The sequence below is a fragment of the Salmo trutta genome, chromosome 34 (assembly GCF_901001165.1).
Source record: "Salmo trutta chromosome 34, fSalTru1.1, whole genome shotgun sequence".
NCBI lineage: Eukaryota > Metazoa > Chordata > Actinopteri > Salmoniformes > Salmonidae > Salmo > Salmo trutta.
The window spans coordinates 21,539,838-21,560,159 of NC_042990.1; the positions used below are offsets into that span (position 1 = coordinate 21,539,838).

The following is a 20,322-nucleotide window of genomic DNA, read 5'->3' on the forward strand; positions in this document are numbered from 1 at the left end:
CACTCACTGATTCCTTCCAAACCACTCATTGTTGAATTAGCGATTGCCAACTTGTGTAATGTTTATGGCAGATGAGAACCGATACATTTTATTTATAAAAGGTTTTGCCAGTAGATTTGTCGACTTGATTCATGACTGCTAGTTAATATTTTGAAAGTATGATGTCATGATGTACTGTCCCCACGAATGACAGAACACTGAGATAATCATGGCGCAGCTAGAGAACATCACCAACACCTACGCTCTGTATTTTCCACTGGCTGCCCCACCACCACAGAAAGCACTGAGCTAGGCTACAACACCTGCATTTTGGAGCTGACTTAGTCAAGGATGTACCCGTGACTAGAACCATTCAACACTGGTCTGACCAATCGGAATCCACGCTTCAAGATTGCTTTGATCACGCGGACTGGGAAGCCTCAGAAAATAACATTTGATTTATACACTGACTGGGGGAGTGAGTTTATAAGGAAGTGCGTTGGAGATGTTGTGCCCACTGTGACTATTATAACCTACCCTAACCAGAAATTGTGGATAGATGGCGGCATTCGTGCAAAACTGAAAGCGTGAACCACCTGCATTCAACCATGGAAAGATGTCGGGGAATATGGCAGAATATAAACGGTGTAGTTATTCCCTCCAAGGCAATCAAACAAGTGAAATGTCGGTATAGGGACAAAGTGGAGTTGCAATTCAACGTCTCAGACACGAGACGTATGTGGCATGGTCTACAGGCAATTAGACTACAAAAAGAAATCCAGCAAACGTCACGGACACAGTCTTGCTTCCAGACAAACTAAACACCATCTTTGCCTGCTTTGAGGAGAATACAGTGCCACCGACGCGGCCCGCTACCAAGGACTGCGGGTCCCCCTCCTCCGTGGCCGACGTGAGTAAGACATTTAAACATGTTAACCCTCACAAGGCTGCTGGCCCAGACGGGATCCCTAGCCGCGTCCTCAGAGCATGCGCAGACCAGTTGGCTGGTGTGTTTCAGGACATGTTCAATAGCTCCATATCCCAGTCTGCTGCCCCCACATGCTTCAAAATGGCCACCATTGTTCCTGTACCAAAGAAGGCAGAGAGCCATTTAGTTCAGTTATCGCCCTGTAGCACTCACTTCTGTCATCATGAAGGGATTTGAGAGACGAGTCAAGGATCATATCACCTGCCACCTTAGACCCACCTCAGTTTGCATACAGGCTCAACAGGTCCACAGACGATACGATCGCCTGCACACTGCCCTATCCCATCGAGACAAGAGGAATACCTATGTAAGAATGCTGTTCATAGATTACAGCTCCTTTGTCTTGCTCACATTGAGGGAGAGGTTGTTGTCCTGGCACCACACTGCCAGTTGTCTGACCACCTACCTATAGGCTGCCTCATCGTGTCGGAAATCAGGCCTACCACTTGTGTTGTCAGCAAACTTAATGATGGTGTTGGAGTCGTGTTTGGCCATGCAGTCGTGGGTGAACAGGAAATACAGGAGGGGACTAAGTACACACCCCTGAGGGGCCCCAGTGTTAAGGATCAGCGTGGCAGATGTGTTGTTGCCTACTCTTGTCACCTGGGGGCGGCCCTTCAGGAAGTCCAGGATCCAGTTGCAGGAGGTGTTTAGTCCCAGAGTCCTTAGCTTAGTGATGAGCTTCGTGGGCACAATGGTACACCTATGTACCATCTCATTGGTTTTTAGGAGCATATACCCACGTGGGTGATTGAAAGACGAACTGAGGTCCACACACTCGTTGGTAGTTGTAATGCACCTTAAAGTTGGTTGCCAACCTCCATATGAAGTCCAATGGCTCACTGAGGTATAATAAGAATGAGACTGCTATGCTGGATGCTCCTCTTGCCCTGCCTGTCAGATGGTAGCCATATGGCTTTACAAGTGGGATGCACTTTTGAGCGCTACATTCCGAGGCGTTCGTGCTGATTGTACGGAGATTGTGACAGACGGTTAAATGGCGTCCCTTGAGAAGACAAGAACAAGATGTCAGGAGAAGTGCAGTATTATCATAAGGAGACATACTTGGAATACAGAGGAGGAATGGAGGGAAAAAGAGGCAGAGGCGGTCGAAGGAGGAAGAGGGTGAGCTTGAGTCGGTTAAAAATGGCGGGAAATAAGGTTAAAAATGGCGGGAAATAAGGAGATGGTTAAGTGTAACCCTCTCACCAGGCTCGAATTTCACTCTCGCGATATTACCTTACATAGAATATCTCAACAGCATGGGATGTTTGGTGAGAAGGACATCTCCAATAAGAATCCCTATTGTAAACTATCTAGGTTGATGACAATTATGGTATTAACTTCAGATTAAATGATTATAGCTTTCTGTTATTGTATAAGGATATACTTTCCCATGCATTAAATTGAAACAGTAAATGACTCCACCAAGGCAACATGCATAAGGTTCAAAATGTGTATTACATTTTCAAAGCACCACATAAAAAAATAATAATAATAAACCCCAATGAGTCGTGCACAACCTATGTCCAAATTATGTCAAGCTTGTTTAACCTGTTGGCACGCGTTGGAGCTCCAAAAAAATGATTACACAAAGTCCAGGAGCACCCCACCGTTGTGGTTACTCACTACTCGTAGATATTCCCTCAGCGAAGTATGGCAGTTCCTTGCAGGTTTCCTCACAAGATCCACAGCAAGCACACCTATCAATGCAGACTGTAGTCCTTAGCCGTAACTGATATCCCATGGGAACATGAACTCGTTAATCTTTCCCAAGCAATTCTCTCTCGGTGTCACACGATACGAGGCTAACCTCAAGGCTGTCAAATACCTCCACGATGAGACGGTAGCTTCAGTCTTTACTAAGTCTTTCTTAACAAAATTATAACTCTCTTATAAAATAAAATCGGTATTTCCCTTCAAAACTCAGCAGCTATTTTTATCGTCTTCTTTTAAAATTCTTCTTCACCAACGGTCATAATGTACTGTCCATCCTTTTTTCAAAGTCTCTCTCCCTCTCTTTTTTTCCCAGGCCTCTCGTTAACCCTGGTCCACTCTCCCATTGGCCACAGTTTAACAAGCGACCTTATTGGTCAGAACTTAAACTTAAGTAAACCAACTTATATTTCTTCAAAAGAAATGCATTAACAACATTACAATTCGGGAGCAATTCAATCACCTTTTAAATCTAATACCAATTAATTATAACAAATAAACTCTACTTGGTTTTAACAAGAATAAACTCAATACTTGGTTTTAACAAGGGTATTACTGAAGAATGGTAGAAAGTGTAAGCAGAGTGAGTTGAAGACAGGAGGAGAAAGGGAAGTGAATGAGGAAGAATCGGCGGTGGTAGGTGTGAAGTTCTCAGAGCCCGAGGCTTGCACCAAGGGAGCAAGAGATGTGAATAGTTTTGCTCTCAGGAAAAGGGCACCATTGATAGGAGTAATTACTGGGGTAGCGGTAAATATGAACACTGACCAACTGAAGGGGAAGATTCCCGGTGTTTGATGTCGTTTGGAGCGACACAGACAGGGTGGCGTGAGTGGGGAAACGGGAGAGTCATTGTCTGTTCTTTTGCGTTTTGATGCTGAGTCTTTGTCTGACAAAGTGATAGGATATATAAGTTATCCTGTACAAGCTTTTGTGCCAATTACATTACGTTGCTACAGGTGTCAAGCTTATGGGCATGTGGCAGCAGTGTGTAGGAGGAAGGATCCTGAGTGTGCAGAAGGGCATGAGACAAAGGAATGTGTAGCATTGGGGAAAGTAGGGGTATGTGTTAATTGTAGGGGTGCCCATTGGTCTGGGGATCAGAAATGTCTGGAGCGAGAGACAGGTTGAGGTTTCCAGGGTTAGAGTAGTGCAGAAGTTGTCATATATGCTGAGGCAGTGAAGAAAGTAGAGGAGGATGGGTCGAGGGGGAGGGATCCTGAGAGGAGTGGTGTGAGTTGTAGATCTGTACTTGTACAGAGGGATAAATCAACAAGTGATATGTTTCAGTAAGATTGGATTTTTGTCATGGTTATCAACTGTACTGCAAGGATGCAAAGTAAGTCGCAGAAAATAGAGGTTGTGGTGGCAGCTGCAGAGGTATTTGGGTGTACGAGACTTGACATCAGGGTGTGTTAAGTGGTGTCCCATCCTTTCAGGCTGTTGGCCTGAAGTAGGACTAAATAGATTTAAATAGCGGAGTATGGTTTTATTTTTAGTGAGTAGTGTTAGATGGTAGGTTTTTTTTTAATGTATTGTTTTTTAGAGAAAAGATAAATAAGCAAAGTATAAGGGAGTTGTACTCCAGTCTAGTTGGTGGTGGTAATGCAACATTTATTGGATGCCAACCGCCGTTAAACATCATCGAAGAAGACAAAGACCGAAGAAGCCTGAAGGAGGTGATTACTGGAAACAAACTCGGTTTGCCCTTTATCTGTGGAGCATTGTCGGAGTACTAGAGGAACTTGTATTTCAGGTAAAACAACAACCCAATGTTTATATCCCAGGACAAATTAACTAGAATCAACAAGCTAGCTAAATTTCTATAATGTTTAATGCTTTTCGACCTGTTTCCAAATTAACGTAGTTGGTTCAGAGTTCGTTTTGATGTTTCTACCTGCGTGTCCAGTTCGCGTCTGTTGTGGATGGACAAAATCAACCTGCGCGCGATGGACGACGCACGTGCGTGAGCGGTCTGTCTGACGCGCCGTAGAAGCTCGCGGCCCGTCTGTTTTCGCTCGTTCACTACGGCGCATTTTAAATCACGCTTGTTCAAGTGCTTCATTTCCCCTCCACCAATTAGAGGAACAAATATCAGATTTGGTCTACCTGTGTGAACTCAGCCATATGAGATGCACCTTTTTTTATTGCGTTTGACCCCCTTTTGCCATGTTGAAATCTAACACCATTCACATTCTATATGTATCTATGTTCCTATATGAACATATGTCTACAGTCACATGTCACCTCTGGCTGCAAAACTAACTAGAATGTATGTGAAATCTGATAATCTCAAATTTAAGCATAAAATGCCATCTTAAACCTGATGTTGCAAGTCACGCCCCTCTTCCAGTTCAGGAAGTACGTTGTCAGTGTACGAGTTTGTTCTCTCGTTGCATCATTCCGCCGCTGAGGAGAATAATACTGCGTCACCCTTTTGTGTCCACGAAATAAAGGTATGTCTTTCAGTAAACTATCTGCCATGCCTTTTAATCGTTCTCATATGGAGATAACTGTTACTCGTTCTTTCTATTGCCGGGTATTTTGTGCGTCATTACAAAGCCACATGCAATATACCTTTACATTACGGCGTGTAGAGCAGAGCTACACAGTATTTGTTTTATTAAATGTGATGGGGACTCACATTATGAAACAGTTTCCGGTGTGTAACTTGCCTAAACGGTTTAAAAAAAAAAAAATTGTATGGGTAATGATCTGGATCCAACTCTGTTTTTTTGTGTGTCACGAATCGATAAATAATACTTATTACGTAACATGACGTCAATGATACTGTAAAGAAACAGGCAGGGAGCTGGAATCTGCATGGACTCGAACCATCGTCCGTAGTGACGCCTCTAGCACCGAGATGCAGTGCCGTAGACCGCTGCGCCACTCGGGATATAGGAAACTATAAGAGTGGCTATCTGATTTGAAAAGGTACAATATGTCCAATAGTCCGTTATATAACCCTTATTAAGGTTTTTCTTCCTTCTAAGTTGTAAAGAGCAGTTGCTGAAGGGGCATTAGTCTCTTGTTGCATGTATTTATTAGCCCCTGTCTCTTTCTCCTTTCCCTCCCCCTCCCCTCTCTCTCATCTCTCCAGCGCCAGGATGTGTGGTATTTGGGCCTTGTTTGGCAGTGATGAGTGCCTGTCGGTTCAGTGCACCAACGCTATGAAGATCGCCCACCGGGGCCCAGATGCTTTTCGTTTTGAGAATGTCAACGGCTTCACAAACTGTTGCTTCGGCTTCCATCGCCTGGCTATCGTAGACCAGCTGTATGGCATGCAACCCATACGCATCAAGAAGTTCCCCTACCTGTGGCTCGTCTACAACGGGGAGATCTACAACTACCAGACGGTATGTCTCGCCTGGAATCCACATTGTTTCACAAATCCCAGGCTCAATAGGTCTACAAACCCCACAGTAGTTATGGCCCATAGACACATACGGTATAGCCTGGAATCCACATAGCCTGGGAATTGTGACGTGAAACTATGTGGATTCCAGGCTATACCTTATGTGTCTATGGGCCATAACTACTGTGTGGTTTGTAGATCTCCTACCATAGCCTGGGATTTGTGACGTGAAACTAGGATAGGAGATCTACAAACCACACAGTAGTTATGTCCCATAGACACAAGGTATAGCCTGGAATCCAAGCTTCTGGACCCCAGGCAACTGTAGGTATGGAAATGGGACTAGGCCTCTGGGAACTGGACAAGTTTTGGTGTGGAACATATTCAGTTTCTACTTGCTAGCCACGAAGTAGGGACATACTAACGTTAGTGGAGTGATGGCTTTAGGCCAGGCAAGTCCTCTTTTCTTAAAAAGGCACAATCTTTTTGCCAAAGAGACTTTGACAGTACCAGTCAAAAGTTTGGACATACCTACTCAAGGGTTTTTCTTTATTTTTACTATTTTCTACATTGTAGAATAATCAAAATATGATATGATGTTTTTGGCCTATATGATATCTGATATTTTCTTGCCAAAAAAAAGATACCGATAACCAATATAAACATTTTTAGGGGCCTTTTAAGCATTCTAGTACAGTTAAATAGTTAACACACACACACACACATGGACACAGCGGTCTAAGCCACTGCATCTCTGTCACTGCATCTGTGCAAGAGGCGTCACTACAGTCCTTGGTTCAAATCCAGGCTGTATCACATCCGGCCGTGATTGGGAGGCCCATAGGGCGGTGCACAATTGGCCCGTCGTCGTCCAGGTTTGGCCGGGGTAGGCGGTCATTGTAAATAAGAATTTGTTCTTAAAAATTGGCCCCTTTTTTTCAATTTTCACATAAAATGACATGAAGAAAGGATATGCATTTTCTTGGTACCATTTGAAAGGAAACACTTTGATGTTTGTGGAAATATGAAAGGAATGTAGGAGAATATAACACATTAGATTGGGTAAAGATAATACAAATAAAAAAACAACCTTTTTTTTGTACCATCTTTGAAATGCAAGAGAAAGGCCATAATGTACAGTCGTGGCCAAAAGTTTTGAATGAAACAAATATGGATTTTCAGTCTGCTGCCTCAGTTTGTATGATGGCAATTTGCATATACTCCAGAATGTTATGAAGAGTGATCAGATGAATTGCAATTAATTGCAAAGTCTGTCTTTGCCATGCAAATGAACAGAATACCAAAAAAACATTTCCACTGCATTTCAGCCCTGCCACATAAAGGACCAGCTGACATCATGCCAGTGATTCTCTCATTAACACAGGTGTGAGTGTTGACGAGGACAAGCCTGGAGATCACTGTCAAGCTGATTGAGTTCGAATAACAGACTGGAAGTTTCAAAAGGAGGGTGGTGCTTGGAATCATTGTTCTTCCTCTGTCAACCATTGTTACCTGCAAGGAAACACGTGCCGTCATCATTGCTTTGCACAAAAAGGGCTTCACAGGCAAGGATATTGCTGCCAGTAAGATTGCACCTAAATCAACCATTTATCGGATCATCAAGAGCTTCAAGGAGAGCGGTTCAATTGTTGTGAAGAAGGCTTCAGGGCTCCCAAGAAAGTCCAGCAAGCGCCAGGACCGTCTCCTAAAGTTGACTCAGCTGCGGGATCGGGGTACCACCAGTACAGAGCTTGCTCAGGAATGGCAGCAGGCAGGTGTGAGTGCATTTGCATGCACAGTGTGGCGAAGACTTTTGGAGGATGGCCTGGTGTCAAGAAGGGCAGCAAAGAAGCCACTTCTCTCCAGGAAAAACATCAGGGACAGACTGATATTCTGCAAAAGGTACTTTTTTTATTTCACCTTTATTTAACCAGGTAGGCTAGTTGAGAACAAGTTCTCATTTGCAACTGCGACCTGGCCAAGATAAAGCAAAGCAGTTCGACACATACAACAACAGAGTTACACATGGAATAAACAAACACACAATCAATAATACAGTAGAAAAATCTATATACAGCATGTACAAATGAGGTAGGATAAGAGAGGTAAGGCAATAAATCGGCCATGGTGGCGAAGTAATTACAATATAGCAATTTAACACTGGAATGGTAGGATGTGCAGAAGATGAATGTGCAAGTAGAGATACTGGGGTGCAAAGGAGCAATATAAATAAATAAATAAATAAATACAGTATGGGGATGAGGTAGATTGGATGGGCTATTTACAGAGGAGCTGTGTACAGGTGCAGTGATCTGTGAGCTGCTCTGACAGCTTGTGCTTAAAGCTAGTGAGGGAGGTAAGAGTCTCCAGCTTTAGAGATTTTTGTAGTTCGTTCGTCATTGGCAGCAGAGAACTGGAAGGAGAGGCGGCCAAAGGAAGAATCTTTGGGGGTGACCAGTGAGATATACCTGCTGGATCACGTGCTACGGGTGGGTGCTGCTATGGTGACCAGTGAGCTGAGATAAGGCGGGGCTTTACCTAGCAGAGACTTGTAGATGACCTGGAGCCAGTTGGTTTGGCGATGAGTATGAAGTGAGGGCCAGCCAACGAGAGCATACAGGTTGCAGTGGTGGGTAGTATATGGGGCTTTGGTGACAAAACAGATGGCACTGCATCCAATTTGTTGAGTAGAGTGTTGGAGGCTATTTTGTAAATGACATCGTCGAGGATCGGTAGGATGGTCAGTTTTACGAGGGTATGTTTGGCAGCATGAGTGAAGGATGCTTTGTTGCGAAATAGGAAGCCAATTCTAGATTTAATTTTGGATTGGAGATGTTTAATGTGAGTCTGAAAGAGTTTACAGTCTAACCAGACACCTAGGTATTTGTAGTCGTCCACATATTCTAAGTCAGAACCGTCCAGAGTAGTGATACTGGACGGGCAGGCAGGTGCAGGCAGCGATCGGTTGAAGAGCATGCATTTAGTTTTACTTGCATTTAAGAGCAGTTTGAGGCCATGGAAGGAGAGTTGTATGGCATTGAAGCTCATCTGGAGGTTAGTTAACACGGTGTCCAAAGAAGGGTCAGAGGTATACAGAATGGTGTCGTCTGCTTAGAGGTGGATCAAAGAATCACCAGCAGCGAGAGCGACATCATTGATGTATAAAGAGAAGAGAGTCGGCCCGAGAATTGAACCCTGTGGCACCCCCGTAGTCTGCCAGAGGTCCGGACAACAGGCCCTCCGATTTTACATACTGAACTCTATCGGAGGAGTAGTTGGTGAACCAGGCGAGGCAATCATTTGAGAAACCAAGGGATTGGACTGCTGAGGACTGGGGTAAAGTCATTTTCTCTGATGAATCCCCTTTCCGATTGTTTGGGGCATCCGGAAAAAAGCTTGTCCGGAGAAGACAAGGTGAGCGCTACCATCAGTCCTGTGTCATGCCAACAGTAAAGCATCCTTAGACCATTCGTGTGTGGGGTTGCTTCTCAGGCAAGGGAGTGGGCTCACTCACAATTTTGCCTAAGAACACAGCCATGAATAAAGAATGGTACCAACACATCCTCCGAGAGCAACTTCTCCCAACCATCCAGGAACAGTTTGGTGACGAACAATGCCTTTTCCAGCATGATGGCGCACCTTGCCATAAGGCAAAAGTGATAACAAAGTGTCTCGGGGAACAAAACATTGATATTTTGGGTTGATGGCCAGGAAACTCCCCAGACCTTAATCCCATTGAGAACTTGTGGTCAATCCTCAAGAGGCGGGTGGACAAACAAAAACCCACAAATTCTGACAAACTCCAAACATTGATTATGCAAGAATGGGCTGCCATCAGTCAGGATGTGGCCCAGAAGTTAATTGACAGCATGCCAGGGCGTATTGCAGAGGTCTTGAAAAAGAAGGGTCAACACTGCAAATATTGACTCTTTGCATCAATTTCATGTAATTGTCAATAAAAGCCATTGACACTTATGAAGTGCTTATACTTATACTTCAGTATTCCATAGTAACATCTGAAAAAAATATCTAAACACACTGAGGCAACAAACTTTGTGGAAATTAATATTTGTCATTCTCAAGTCTTTTGGCCATGACTGTATTTTTCCAGCCCAGGTACAATTTAGATATTGGCCACTAGATGGCAGCAGTGTATGTGCAAAGTTTTAGTCTGATCCTATGAACCTTTGCATTTCTGTTCAAAGTTTTACTGCCCAAATGTGCCTAATTTATTTATGAATAACTTTTCTTGTTCAAAACTGTGCACTCTCCTCAAACAATAGCATGGTATTCTTTCACTGTAATAGCTACTGTAAATTGGACAGTGGAGTTAGATTAACAAGAATTTAAGCTTTCTGCCAATAATAGACGTGTCTGTTCTGGGATATGTTCTTGTTACTCACAACCTCATGCTAATCACATTAGTCTACGTTAGCTCAACCGTCCCGCAGGGGACCCACCATTCCTGAAGAAGTTGTTCAACTGACTTGCCTAGTTAAATAAAGGTTACACACACACACACCACACTGACCAAAAAGTTATTTTGCTGGTATTTACGCATGTCCCCATTACAAGTAAAACATAATCAAAACCTATTTCTTTCACTTACTTGCTGTGCTGTTTCATTCATTTGTTAAGTCGTTTTATTCTAAACCAGGATTCATCATACTATGGCACGCCGTTTGGGTCTTTGCGTGTCAAATAACACTATTTGACATGTCAAATAAGCTTGTTGACCAATCAAGACCTTAATATGACTGCATGTCACAATTTAATGCATTCATAATTTTTTACGTAGTTATTACACTCCCTTGTATTTCATATGTCACAACGATTCATCGACACGTATGCTATGATGCTGGTAAAGTTGTCTCGTGCACCTACAGTGCTGGTCATAAAAAAAAGCTATCTAGCTCATGGATGCAAACCATGTTCTTCCCCAAAAACATAGCAAAATGACATCTGTTTCAGTAGCTATAGTTAGCTAACTTTTAACAAGGCACACCTGTTAATTGAAATGCATTCTAGGTAACTATCAAGAGTGTGCAAAGCTGTCATCAAGGTAAAGGGGGGCTAATTTGAAGATTCTCAAATCTAAAATATATTTTGATTTGTCTAACACTTTTTGGTTACTACATGATTCCATATGTGTTATTTCATAGTTTTGATATCTTCACTATTATTCTACAATGTAGAAAATAGTATATTGAAAGAAACCCTTGAATGAGTAGGTGTGTCTTAACTTTTGACTGGTACTGTATGTGGCCAAAGTTCATGTGAGTTTGAGAATCAGGAGCGAAGATAGAGAAGACCATTATCAATATGTTCTTCCTACTGTCTTTAAATCAATGCACCAACTTATTATATTGCACATCTTATGTACCCTGCATTTGTTGGATTTGATTGTGCATACACTTCCTACAATCCATTGTGATTATAAGCATGTATGTCATGAGCATGTATACTCCCCTATGTATTTATTTGGACAGTGAAGCTAAAACTTTTAATTTGGCTCTATACTCCAGCTCTTTGGATTTGAGATCAAGTGTTTTATATGTGGCGACAGTACAGAATGTCACCTTTTATTTCAGGCTATTTTCGTATCTGTTTTACCGTTTAGATAATGAAGTTACATTTTTTTAATACCTGTCAACCCTTCCTATCCTTTGTAGGAGACATGGACCCAGCTAATTTCACAACTCCATAAACCAACCCAAATTACAATTTATCACCTTTTTTAAAACTATTTGTTTGATTATATCTTTGTTTCTTTTTGTTATTTGATTATATTACTGAAATTCTATATCATGCCTGCTTTAAGTCTGATATGGGGATGGGGCTCTGTTAGAGCATGGGGGGTTGGGGAGGGTTTAATTTGGTAGGGGATCTGTGTGTGTTCTGTTAGAGCATGGGGGGTAGTGATGGGTTTAATTTGGTAGGGGATCTGTGTGTGTTCTGTTACAGCATGGGGGGGTTGGGATGGGTTTAATTTGGTAGGGGATCTGTGTGTGTTCTGTTAGAGCATGGGGGGTAGGGATGGGTTTAATTTGGTAGGGGATCTGTGTGTGTTCTGTTAGAGCATGGGGGGGTTGGAGTGGGTTTGATTTGGTAGGGGATCTGTGTGTGTTCTGTTAGAGCATGGGGGGTTGGGGAGGGTTTGATTTGGTAGGGGATCTGTGTGTGTTCTGTTAGAGCATGGGGGGGTTGGAGTGGGTTTGATTTGGTAGGGGATCTGTGTGTGTTCTGTTAGAGCATGGGGGGGTTGGGGAGGGTTTGATTTGGTAGGGGATCTGTGTGTGTTCTGTTAGAGCATGGGGGGGTTGGGAGTGGGTTTGATTTGGTAGGGGATCTGTGTGTGTTCTGTTAGAGCATGGGGGGGTTGGGGAGGGTTTGATTTGGTAGGGGATCTGTGTGTGTTCTGTTAGAGCATGGGGGGGTTGGGAGTGGGTTTGATTTGGTAGGGGATCTGTGTGTTTTGCCCTCTACCTGTGCTGTCTGTGTTATCTGTATAATCATTCAAAATGCCAAATTAAAAAAAACATTTGAGAGAACTAAATGACAAATGAGAAAGTAACAGAAGCATAAATAGCATACCCCCCAACTGAAAATAACCTCCTCTGTTATTTGTAATAGTGAGAGGATGGGATGTTCTGGTGGCATGATCTTTGCCACTCATCATTATTCAAGACTTCTTTCATGATTATCTGTAATCATGGTAGCATCCACATTAATGTAGAAGTGTTCCGAAACAATTCCATTGTTAATTGCAATAGAAGTGATTCCAAAATGACACTACATTATTTACTATTAATTTCTATTGGGCACAAACTGCAAATGCATCCAAGTTTGTAGTCACAAGCTTGATGTAGTCATTGCGTGCTAGGAATATGGAACCAAATACTATACTTTTGACAATTTTAATAAACTATAAGTGAATTTGTCGAAAAAATATGACACCTTCAAATGGGGAGATTACATACATAAAGCACATTAACTTCTAAACGGTAAAACAGATATGTATGAAAATACTCTCAAATAAAAGGTGATGTTTTGTCGCCTCATAGAAAACATTTGATCTCAAATCCAAAATGCTGGAGTATTGAGGCAAAAAATGTTGCTTCACTGTACAAATAAATATGTAGGGGAGTGTATGTCATGAGCATGTATGACCACCGTCTTACCTCATAATAATCCCAAAACTTTTCTTCTTCCTTCTTTAGCTGAAGAAGCAGTTTGTGTTTACTGACTACCAGACCAAAGTAGACGGTGAGATCCTGCTTCACCTGTACGAGCGCTTCGGCATTCAGAAGATGGCGGCCCTATTGGATGGAGTGTTTGCCTTCATCCTCCTGGACACAGCCAATAGGAAAGTGTTCCTGGGGAGGGATACGTATGGCGTGCGGCCCATGTTCAAACTACTGACCGACAACGGCTTCCTGGCTGTGAGCTCTGAGGCTAAAGGTGAGGGGGGACTACTTACTTGACATCTCATTTGGGGTTGAGTGGTTTTAGTTGCTACACAAGTGGATTAAAGAACAATGCCTATTCAGAATAGAATGAACTTTAATGTTTGAGTAAAAAATATATATATTGTGTAATTACAAAAACCGCTCAACTCTATTGCTATGCAACTGAAATTCAATTAGTAAAGTACCATGTAACAGCTTGTTAACTTCTATGGGCTAGGTGGGACGTTAGCGTCCCACTCTATTCAACAGCCAGTGGCATCGCGTGGCGCGAAATACAAATACCTAAAAAATGCTATAACTTCAATTTCTCAAACCTATGACTATTTTACACCATTTCAAAGATGAGACTCTCGTTAATCCAACCACGTTGTCCGATTTCAAAAAGGCTTTACAGCGAAAGCAAAACATTAGATTATGTCAGGAGAGTACCCAGCCAAAAATAATCACACAGCCATTTTCAAAGCAAGCATATATGTCACAAAAACCAAAACCACAGCTAAATGAAGCACTAACCTTTGATCTTCATCAGATGACACTCCTAGGACATTATGTTATACAATACATGCATGTTTTGTTCAATCAAGTTCATATTTATATCAAAAACCAGCTTTTTACATTAGCATGTGATGTTCAGAACTAGGATACCCACCGAAAACGTCCGGTGAATTTACTAAATTACTCATGATAAACGTTGACAAAATACATAACAATTATTTTAAGAGTTATAGATACAGAACTCCTTTATGCAAATGCTATGTCAGATTTTAAAATAGCTTTTCGGCGAAAGCACATTTTGCAATATTCTGAGTACATAGCTCGGCCATCACAGGCTAGCTAATTTGACACCCACCAAGTTTGGGGCAACCTAAACTCACAATTACTATTAGAAAAATTGGATTACCTTTGCTGCTGTTCGTCAGAATGCACTCCCAGAACTTCTACTTCAACAACAAATGTTGTTTTGGTTCCAAATAATCCCTAGTTATATCCAAATACCTCCATTTTGTTTGTGCGTTCAGGTCACTATCCGAAGGCTAACACGCGAGCGCATTTCGTGACAAAAAAAATCAAAATATTCCATTACCGTACTTAGAAGCATGTCAAACGCTGTTTAAAATCAATTTTTATGCTATTTTTCTCGTAAAATAGCGATAATATTCCAACCGGACAATGTTGTGTTCATTCAAAGAGTGAAAGAAAAAAAATTGAGAAGTCTCGTGAACGCTCATCTCAGTCTCACTGTCCCCAGGCAGGCCACTTACAAACTCTGCTGCTGTACTTTGCCCAGAGACAGGAGACACGTCATTCCACTTTCTGAATGCTTTAGAGAGCCAATGGAAGCCTTAGAAAGTGTCACGTAACAGCACAGATGCTGTAATTTCGATAGAGATGCAACAGAAGGACTACAAATTGTCAGACAGGGCACTTCCTGCTTGGAATCTTCTCAGGGTTTTGCCTGCCATATGAGTTCTGTTATACTCAGACACCATTCAAACAGTTTTAGAAACTTTAGAGTGTTTTCTATCCAAATCTACTAATAATATGCATATTCTCTTTTCTGGGCAAGAGTAGTAACCAGTTTAAATCGGGTACGTTTTTTATCCGGCCGTGAAAATTCTGCCCCCTATCCCAAACAGGTTAATAAGATGATAGTCGTGTATAATGATAGTGTTACTACACATGGATAACAACAACGTTATGTATAGTGTTACCATGTTAGTTGTTAAACACATTTTGTGTGTTTGTTCCCAGGTCTGACTGATATCACCCACTCCATGTCTTCTCCTCCTAAGATCACTCCGTTCCTTCCGGGGCACTTTGAGGTGTTTGACCTGAAGCCCACTGGGAAGGTAGAGTCTATTCAGATGGCCCGCTTCCACTACTGCACCCAGGAGCCCAGCCACGCTGTCTATGACACGGTAGAAATGCTACCCTCCGGTACGCACGCACACACACACACATCCATAGTATTTCCATAACGTCAGCATCTTGATTGACAGCGGCCATAATGTGGGTCAAGGTTACTGATTGTAACAGTACCACTACCTGTAGCTAGCTATCAGTGAAAGGTGATAAATGTTGTTTGACACCTAAGATGAAGGGAGGAATGGCTTATTGATTATTGTTTTAGGATGCAAGTTTTTGGTATTGAGGGCATTGCCATGAATGAAGCCTGTTGTCCAACTGAAATCATTGTAGTCACTGATAATAGGAGATGGATGTGTAGTATGTTGATTTGCTGGCCTTTAACCATTCAGTTGACTGGTCCCTGTGTGATGACAGTAAGATCTCTTGCTGTCCTCTCTAGGTTTTGTCCCAGAGACAGTGAAGAGCAACATCCGGTCTTTGTTTGAGAACGCTGTCCGGAAACGCCTCATGGCCCACAGGAGGATTGGCTGTCTTCTCTCAGGTACAAATAATGGCTATTGCAGAGTATTTTTTTCTTCTTTGTGTAGTGTCACACATGAAATCTTGCATAAGTAATGCTTGAGATCTGTTTTCTTTTTTCACATGCTTGTCTGTGCAAATAAATTAGAATACTTGCTTTTTATCATTACACCATAGGTCAAATTACACGTTTGATAAGCTAGTAAATCATGTTTATGACTGTTACTATATCTTTCTACCAGGTGGTCTGGACTCCAGTCTGGTGGCAGCTATGCTGGTCAAACTGGCCAAAGAAGAGAAGTTGAAGTACCCCATCCAGACCTTCGCTATCGGGGCTGAAGACAGCCCAGACATCCTGGCTGCTCGCAAGGTGAGAGCCTCCCTCCAGCCTCCCTCCAGCCTCCCTCCAGCCTCCCTCCAGGCTCCGTAGAGAGCCTTCATTATAATAATGATGATGATTATTGTTATGGAACAGGTTGGTTAGGTCTTAGGAGAATGTTTTGACACTTCCACACTCCATCCCCCAGGGGGCAGCAGCAACAAAAGGGTGACCAAAAAGGTGCTCTGTCAAGCCTTGATAAAGTGCAGTCAGGTGCAGGTGGGGATCCTTCAGAGGTGGCCGTAGAGCCTGCCGGTCTTGGTTTTTTTGTTTGATATCTTTAGTTTTGGAGCGGCTTTGGAAGTTTATTTTTGTAAGTATCTATGTTGGTCACCCTTTTCAACAACAAACAATAATCCTCTTAGGCTAGCCAACCCATAAGAGTCAGGACGGAGCTGGCCCTGGATCCTGGTAAGTTTGCTATCTCCTGGGCACATGTACATACCACACGGTCCTCATACGCTGATTTCTCACATAGATGCACACCTTAAATCAGGTTACAGACCAGTTAACTAGGCCTAAGTCTAGGACTCCTAGACTTAGCTAGTGCAACAATATTAGCAGGCTAGTCAATTGGTTTCATAACAGTATAACTTCATAATCAGTAATAATCCAACTTTATTTTTGTAGCATCTTTTACCCAGTACATTACAGCTCACAAGCCATTACACATGAGCGTTTAAAATAACAGAATAGAATAATATAATGATAAATACTCCTTTGTGAAGCCACCTGTGAATTCACTGCTCCCTCTTGGTCAGGTTGTAATTGGAAAAGACAATGATCTTGAGTTGAAGGCAATAAATAGGTAATACGTGAATGAATGTCTTGGTGAATGTCTTGTGGTGTTCCAGGTGGCGTCGTACATCGGCAGTGAGCACCACGAGGTCAACTTCACCCCTGAGGAGGGTCTCAAAGCCGTGGAGGAGGTCATCTTTCACCTGGAGACCTATGACATCACCACCATACGCGCCTCTGTCGGTGAGAGTACACTATCCCGTCGTACTTCAGCCTAGATTTCCAAACACCAAGCAGAAGTGGTATCCCACTTAAGCTAAATGAATAAGCTATGAGGGTGATGCATTTGTGAAATACCTAGACACTAGACGGTTTTGTTGTACGTTCTCAATGTGCCCACTGACCTGGACAAAGGGAGTCTGGTCAGGCTGCATTCCTTTTTCTTCTGATTGGCTGGTTTGAATCCTGGGAGATTAGTGAGTGTGGCCTACTTCAACTCAATTCTGTTTCTAATAATCCTTTCTCATTCTGCAGGCATGTACTTAGTGTCAAAGTACATATGTGAGAAGACTGACAGCGTGGTGATCTTCTCTGGGGAGGGCTCTGATGAGCTGACACAAGGGTACATCTACTTCCACAAGGTAAGTTTGTTCCACATCAGAGATGTCATTCTCTCTCACTCACCAATTTCCATGTACCAGTCAGGGTTGTGGTGAATGCAGTAGTCAATTCAGGAAGTGCATGAAAAAAAAAAATATGGTAATAGAAATCAACAGGAAATTTGTGGTTAGACTTAATTGAAAATGGAATTGAACCCAACCCTGGATCCAGTTGTTATGTCTGGGAATATGAACTGAGTTGTTGCTTCCTGTTCCAGGCCCCCACGCCCAAGGCAGCCGCAGAGGAGAGTGTTCGTCTGATGAAGGAGCTCTACCTCTTTGACGTCCTGAGAGCCGACCGCACAACCGCTGCACACGGGCACGGCCATCTTCTTTTTCAATACATTCATTCCTTTTAACATCCTTTCCTCAAACTCATCAGACCACTATCTGCTCTCTTCCTTCTTTCTTTTGAGAAGCTATAGATAATTACAGAAGATGTACGTTTTAAAGATGGCACCTAACTGACTTCCTCTCCTCTACAGTCTGGAGCTGAGAGTGCCTTTCCTGGACCACAGGTTCACAGCGTACTACCTCTCCCTGCCTGAGGAGATGAGGCAACCTAAGGTCAGTCTCCTCAGCCCCAACCACCATATCCTCACTATCCCTGTATCCCTATCCTGTAGATGTGGCTCTGATGAGATAATGGAGTATGAAAGTAATGTATTATTGCAAAAGTGTCTCTTGAGGGATTGTTGTCAGTGTTGTGTATCCAAATCAGAGTCCTTGAAGCAAATATCAGTTTCCAAACATGTAAAGGATTCCGGTGCTATAATTCCAAACACAGTTCAGTTTCACTGATGGGTGTGTGTGTGTGTGTGTGGGTGTAACCAGGATGGAGTGGAGAAGCACCTCCTCAGAGACTCATTTAAAGGTCTGAACCTGATCCCAGATGAGATCCTATGGCGACGTAAAGAGGCCTTCAGCGACGGAATGACTTCTGTCAAGAAGTCCTGGTACAAAAGCCTGCAGGACCAAATGGAGTCAGAGGTACGCATACATACATACATGCATGCATGCATACATCCATACATACATCCATCAGGCACGCACGTACACATTTTAGTCATTTAGCAGACGCTCTTATCCAGAGCGACTTACAGGCACGCTGGCATACATTACATATGCACACACACACATTCTGACTCCGTCTTTCTCTCCTCCAAGGTGAACGACTACGATATGGAGAAAGCTCCTAAGACGTTCCCGTTCCTCCCTCCCAGAACCAAAGAGGCGTACTTCTACCGCCAGGTGTTTGAGAAGCATTTCCCGGGCCAGGCCGAGTGGCTCAGCCACTACTGGATGCCCCGCTGGATCAATGCTACAGACCCCTCAGCCAGAACCCTCTCCATCTACAAGTCTGACAAAGACCAGTGATACAGCAACAACAGTGGCTCTCTTCCAATACCCTCACTAGTGTAGCACTTAGAATGAAGCTGTCTATTGAGCATGCATGCATTATAAGTGGTATTGCTAGTATGGATATTGGAACGTAGACCGTGTCACCTGCCAGTCACCTCTGTCACCATTACTACACCTCCCCTTCACAACATACCTATCTAGAATTTGTCCCATGCTAGAGTTGTGACGATTGTGGGATTTTAGGGTAACAAATTGTACATTTTGTTGAAAAATGTTTTGAGCTTATAATGCATCATAATGCATCTTTAGCTACTACATACCTAATGGATACAACACTGCTTTGGTGACACCCCTGTCTCAAACGAATGGAGTTGATCACTTGGAACTTTGGAAATGAAGCTTCTCCTACCGACCGTGCTGCTTGCAAAATGCTATTGGATAAGCTGTCTACTTGAATATAAAGTTGTTGTGTCTTTGGATACCATTAAACTGAAGACATGTTTATCAATTAACTCCCTGTAATTATTATCACGCGATTAAACTGATTAATCGTTTAATTGTAATTAACTAGGAGATCGGGGCACCAAGGAAAATATTCAGATTAAAAGTTATAATTTTCCTAATATAACTTTCCTATATTATAACATTATATATTATAGTATAGGCCGATTATCTTCTGGTTTAAATGGTGTATTTTACCTCGCGTCCAGTCTCATTCCAAACGTCGTAAATTGTTGTATCTGCACGAACCCAGTCTTTACTAAAATCATCCATACATCAATTGTCTTAAAATAATTTATTTACTACACTAAGTAATTAACAGAAAACATACAACCAGTAATTATCGTCACAAAGGATTGGTAGAGTAATGTGCCCTAATGGTCTAAACAGGCCTGGCTGGTGTCTTGTAGAACAATGGGTCATAAAAAGTCAGCTGAGGATGCACACCTACAGAGTTCATTAATATTAACAATTGACATTTGAACGCTCACTCATTCGGGAACAATTGCAATCAATATATATTTACGCTCAGTGTGTCGTCGGGATCCTTGTTGAAGAGTTCTGTTCTGTTGGAGAGTTTTGTCCGTGTTCTCTCTCTCGGTTAGAATGGATCTTTCAAAGCGACATTCATTAATGTCGTTATAGAATGGATGTTTTGTTGGTCTTCGCGTTCAATGATATAATTTACTTAGCTGCAGACTAATAATTAATATCAAAGACTTGTTCTTATTCTGCTAGTATCAATAGTCTAAAAGTTAACCACGTGGTATAGTTCACTTTCAGTAGAA

General features: G+C 42.5%; 1 protein-coding gene across 3 annotated transcripts; it reads left to right on the plus strand.

Annotated features, from left to right (window-relative positions):
- Positions 1-4,335: 4,335 nt before the first annotated feature.
- LOC115173794 (asparagine synthetase [glutamine-hydrolyzing]) lies at positions 4,336-19,545 on the plus strand. 3 transcript variants are annotated; one of them, XM_029732202.1, is made up of 12 exons: positions 4,336-4,436; positions 5,784-6,039; positions 13,259-13,499; positions 15,260-15,445; positions 15,816-15,917; positions 16,138-16,265; positions 17,129-17,255; positions 17,547-17,653; positions 17,890-17,990; positions 18,157-18,238; positions 18,506-18,661; positions 18,839-19,545. In XM_029732202.1, exons 2-12 carry the CDS (start codon positions 5,791-5,793, stop codon positions 19,046-19,048), a joined length of 1,689 nt encoding a protein of 562 aa, XP_029588062.1. In that variant the 5' UTR covers positions 4,336-4,436; positions 5,784-5,790; the 3' UTR covers positions 19,049-19,545. The 3 variants fall into 3 exon arrangements, with proteins under 3 accessions (XP_029588062.1, XP_029588061.1, XP_029588063.1); XM_029732201.1 differs by lacking the exon at positions 4,336-4,436 and adding an exon at positions 5,030-5,136; XM_029732203.1 differs by lacking the exon at positions 4,336-4,436 and adding an exon at positions 5,492-5,617.
- Positions 19,546-20,322: the final 777 nt, after the last annotated feature.